The sequence below is a fragment of the Armigeres subalbatus genome, unplaced genomic scaffold, assembly GCF_024139115.2.
Source record: "Armigeres subalbatus isolate Guangzhou_Male unplaced genomic scaffold, GZ_Asu_2 Contig515, whole genome shotgun sequence".
Taxonomy (NCBI): domain Eukaryota; kingdom Metazoa; phylum Arthropoda; class Insecta; order Diptera; family Culicidae; genus Armigeres; species Armigeres subalbatus.
In genome coordinates this window covers 1,187,782-1,192,846 of record NW_026943277.1, presented here as the reverse complement: position 1 = coordinate 1,192,846, position 5,065 = coordinate 1,187,782, and the positions used below count along the sequence as shown (strand labels likewise).

Here is a 5,065-nt window from a genome sequence, read left to right as displayed (position 1 = left end):
AGCTCGTGTGTGTTGCCGCAGTTCTGGTAGATGGTATGATTATCTCTAAACGTTCGCACCATTGATTCCTTCCAACAAACCTCCTACAGCGCTACGATGCCGAACCCACGGTCCTTGAGCACATCGGCGAGTATACGTGTGTTCCCGATGAAGTTGAGAGATTTGCAGTTCCACGAACCGAGTTTACAATCGCTAGTCCCTTTTCGTCGCAGTGGTCTTCGCTGATGGTTCCGGTCCGTACTCTCTTGTTGATTGCTCGTTGCGTATGTTTTTTAAAGGCTGGCTTGCCTGACACCAAACCCCCTAAATTTCCGGAGGACCATTCCTCTTTATTCCCGGTGGACCATGGTGCACAGTTTCACTAAGAGTCCTTCGCTGGCACTCGGACGATGATCAGCCGCCCCCAACATGGAGAACAGACGCTGTTGTGAGCCGATCCTGATATGGAGAACAGACGCTCAGTAAGATTTGCACCTCCGGAGAGGATTCTATTTTTGGTTTTTTAGTCTGTGCCGATAAGGCTGATGGCGGTTGTGCAGATAGAAGGGAGCAATTGTAGCAGCTGTTGTGAGAAGAAGGGTAGGTGATATTTTGAGGCTATCTTTCAAGAAAAAAAATCATCGGATGAGAAAGTTGACATGTATTGTACAATGATTACCAAATTCTGGAATTACAGCTAACGAAAAAGATCCCTGTAATAGTTTTGGCTGCTATTGTTGTCAATTTGCGTCACCCATATCAGTCTATCATCCTTGTTTGTTCTAAAAATTCATCGAAGAATATTAATATCCGTTGAGTCTTATACCAGAAAACAGATAGGCATCATTGCGGAAAAATGTGATCAATCCTAAATTTTGATACACTAGCGAACCTACTAGTAGAGGGCATGTTATTATTGAACAACGAACACGAGACAGAACTGCAGGGCATGCTTTTCTGTTGTTTTCTCTCGTCTTGGTTCGTCAATTGGTAATACTGTTGATACTTAGAGAGTTGCTTTTGAAATTGCAATTTATTCTGAGATGCCTATCTGTTTGTACATACAATATTCCAATTAATTCCTCTACTTTATTAATATCTATACACATTAAATAGCAGACGCGCATAATAGAGTTCCGTACTTGACTCAACTTGAAAAATTTAAGGGCATTCTATACAGGAAATTTTTGCAGTCTGTTCATATGGGATAAATATGCGATTGTGGACAGTATACCTAGTTTATTTCTTGGAACAGATTGCTGGTATTCGTTATGGTACGAATCTCTCTATTATGTTTCTAGTATAAGTTTGAATACTTAACAGGTGAGGCATACGAAATTATAAAGTTGTAGTGGAATTCAATGGAATAGAGCAAATTAGCATAGTATTATCACAGAGAAACAGACGTCTCACTCAACACATTCCATTGTTCCCCTTTTTAAGGATGGATTCATTTTTTTGTAGGTGATGTAGGCCACCGATGGCACTTCAATCGGATTTTCTTGTGTTTGACGTTCGCACTCTCTCTCTGTGGTATTATGATGATATTATTTACCTTTGGGTCACATGGTGAACCTTTTCGGACAAATCTGAACAGCGATTCAACCAGGTTGGCCGGGGTAGATTCTTCACATTGTTCCAGTTCTTGCACCAAGCAGTTTTGAAGCCGGGTGAAATCTCTGAAAATAATATTGCATTATTGCAACTGATGTGGACAAACAAGGGTTCCCGGTTTTGATAATCACTCGCACTGTTTCGGTCCAATGACAAATTTGGGTATGGTGCGGCTGGAAGTATCGACATCCTTCAAATATCCAGAAAACGTATTATTGACGCATCGAATCAAATCGTCCTTCTGTTCCAGGAAGCACTCAGGTCCCTTCTCGGCAATGAATACTGTTAATAAAATTAAGAATCATAACGTCGTTCTCCCGCTGAATACCTGCTGATAGATGAATTACTCACATGCAATCTGATCTCCATCCTTGTGGCACACGAAGTTCAACAAATTTTTAAAGACATCCAATCCGTGCCCTTTGTGGCGCTTCTCATCATCGTCCAAACAAGCGTCAATGGAGTTCGAGAATGTGTTGATACATTCGAGCAGCGTGTTGCGCTTTCGGCAGTACTTGTTGAACACCGTGTCCAAGTCTCCGGTGGGTTTGGCTTCCTCCACCTCTTTCTTGAACTGGTCGATATCGACCAGCCCTTGAACACAGTTGAACAGATCCTGGGCGCCCTGTTTGGCCTGCTCGTACGATTCCTCCGATCCGCCGGCCTTGATGCATTTGTCCTTGACAGCACTTTCGATTTCATCCAAGGTTGGCACGGTGAGGTTCTGTAGATTGGCGGGCAAATGCTGCCGGAGACTGTCGACATCGATCTTGTTGGTATCGTCGGCCAAGGCGATTGCTGATTAGTTGGATCGCAAAGTTATAAAACATATTATGTTAGAAAATAATATTTTATAAACGAGATCGTTAATTAGAACTCACTCAAGAAAGCCAGGAACAACATCGATACGTTTTTGATAGCCATGTTTGAATTTGAACTATAAAATAGGAAAAAAAATACGTTGATAGAATAACAGAGTCACTATGAAAATTTCTCGAATGAGATTCATGTCGGGTGAGTGGGTAAATAAGGTTAGTGAATAAAATTCAAAATGTATTACAATACAAAACAAAATTTATACAATTTCATAGTTCTTCATAGAGCGCAGGTTTGATTATTTTGTTTTACAAACGTCTTCTTCTTATTGGCATTACATCCACACTGGGGCATTGCCACCTCGCAGCGGCCGGCATCGTCGAACCCAGCCAACTTCAGCATGGTCTTACTTTGTAGCCGCGCATCTTAAAACACGGCTGAGGAAAGCCCCCATATGCCTCTTTCCAAACGTAACTACATGGCCGTTTAAATCATTGCGTTAAACGATTAAACAAGTAAACCATTTCAACGTCTTTGGTGTGATCCTTTATCCTTTACGAAAATTAGCATACACTACATATAAAGGCAAAAAGCTTCTAAATTCATAGACCTTATTCGTTTATTCTAATCTCGTGGTTTTCTAGGTTTACGAATATTCGATATAGAAATTTAATAAATTATGCATCTGTAGTCGGGTTTTTAATCGGGCATAACATATTGCATAGAAAATATGTTTTATCACTGCCGCATTTTTGAAATTTAATCTGGTTGCGTTTAAAAAAAGGGTTTTACACAGTTTTCTTTTCAATACACCATTTGTAACCCAAACCACTACTGTTCTATTTTTTGAGGTCGAACAAACTTTTTTATACACACAGTAAAATATCTATTATTCTCTTTTTAGTATCTAAATAATTTTGGATAGTGATATATATTTTTCTATAGTTTCACAAGTTAATCGAACCACACCACAAATATAATCAACATACATATGTTCCGAAGCACTTAAACAGATTTACAATTATCCAATATGGTAGCAACGTTCTTTAAAACGCACAACATTAAAAAAATGTTCCAGTTTTCCAGAAGGTCTTGTGTTTCACGCACTTCTAATTTCTATTCGCATTAAAATGTATTTATGGGGATTCAAATTACATAACTTCATTACGAATGATTATAACTTATTAATTCACGTTTTCTTCTTTATAAGTGAAATTACTCAATAGCTCGATAAACAAGTATCTCACTTCCTACCAATTTCTCGTCAGATCACTTCTAAGCACGTTATAATCCTTCTGGAACTGACCCAGTTCCGTTCCGTTGGGAGTTTCTTTCCACACTGGTAATCGCACTCGTCGTCGTTAGCTCGTAGTCGCGTTGATCGTGCGATGCCTGTGGAGGAGAAATTGCAACGGCTGACGGTCTGTTAATCGGTTTATATAGACAACATCGTTTTCATCTCACAACAGCCGATTGGGTACAGAATTTACTAATTCCTGAACATGTGAGTATAGTTAATTGATAACATTGTTCTTTGTTTGTGTAAATGAACTTTCTTGGCAATTATATTCGTTTCGATTGATAATGAACGTCAACTGTCCCGGCGTAATGATGCATGAAAGCGCATATTCGATCTAACTTGTTGGTCATAAAAAAGGGAAAAATATATAGACGTATCATGAGGAGTAATGTGATCTTGTCAAAAAGAGGTCTTCTTAAAATTGATTTATCGTCTAATATTGATATGATTAATTAAGATTGATTATCATTTCGTGAAAAAATAAGCTTCTAAACTACGAGTATTTTAGATTTTTTAATGCAAAAAGGAACTACCAACTTTCTGGTTTCAAAATCTTTACTGTAGTTGTACTCAGTTGCGGTTTCGATCATTTAGTAGTTTGTCAGTAACTCATTTCAGAAGCGGAACTTCGAAATGTGTTAAATTTTTGCACTATATTTGTTCTTCTACTCCAGCGGTTCTCAACCTGGGGTACATGTGCCCCTGGGGGTACCTTCGTTCGTTCCAGGGGGTACCTCGGACACAACAGCGTAATGGCGGATGTATTACAGTGTTAATAAAAACTTATTGATGAAGTTTTTATAATTTTTATTCTACGAATGATGTACGACTAGTAAATCAAAGACTTCTGAATCCTGCCCACTCCGACCAGCATAGTGAATGAATTCAATCCCTTATCCCATCCCGTAAGGGATGGCACATTGTATGGGACAAAAGATCAGAAGGGCAAAACGTCGAATCGATTGAAAATTTTCATTATAATCTACCGGAATACGGTGAATAATACGGTAAGAATATGCTTCTGTTCTGAATTTTAGGATTTTAAGGTTCGGAAGCCTATATTTGAGAGACATAAAAGTAACGAAAAGCTCAGTAGCTTCGTTGCAAGAGCTTCGAAAGCCTCCTTACAAGAGGCTCGGAAGCCTCCTTTCAAGAGGCGCGGAAGCCTCCCTTCAAGAGACTCGGAAGCCTCCCTTCAAGAGGCTCGGAAGCCTCCTATCAAGAGGTTCGGAAGCCTTCTTTCAAGAGGCTCGGAAACCTCCTTTCAAGAGACTCTGAAGCCTTCTTTCAAGAGACTCTGAAGTCTCCTTTCAAGAGGCTCGGAAGCCTCCTTTCAAGAGGCTCGGAAGCCTCCAT

At 39.6% G+C, this 5,065-nt stretch overlaps 1 protein-coding gene across 2 annotated transcripts; it reads right to left on the bottom strand.

The window, feature by feature from the left end:
• Nucleotides 1-625: 625 nt before the first annotated feature.
• On the bottom strand, nt 626-3,828 carry LOC134204328 (27 kDa hemolymph protein-like). 2 transcript variants are annotated; one of them, XM_062679158.1, is made up of 6 exons: nt 3,657-3,828; nt 2,475-2,530; nt 1,945-2,391; nt 1,725-1,875; nt 1,535-1,658; nt 626-761 (listed from the first exon to the last, which is right to left on the bottom strand). In XM_062679158.1, the coding sequence occupies exons 2-6, from the start codon at nt 2,515-2,517 to the stop codon at nt 747-749; spliced, it is 780 nt and encodes a 259-aa protein (XP_062535142.1). In that variant the 5' UTR covers nt 2,518-2,530; nt 3,657-3,828; the 3' UTR covers nt 626-746. The 2 variants fall into 2 exon arrangements, with proteins under 2 accessions (XP_062535142.1, XP_062535141.1); XM_062679157.1 differs by having other exon boundaries at nt 3,664-3,827.
• Between the last annotated feature and the right edge of the window lie 1,237 nt (nt 3,829-5,065).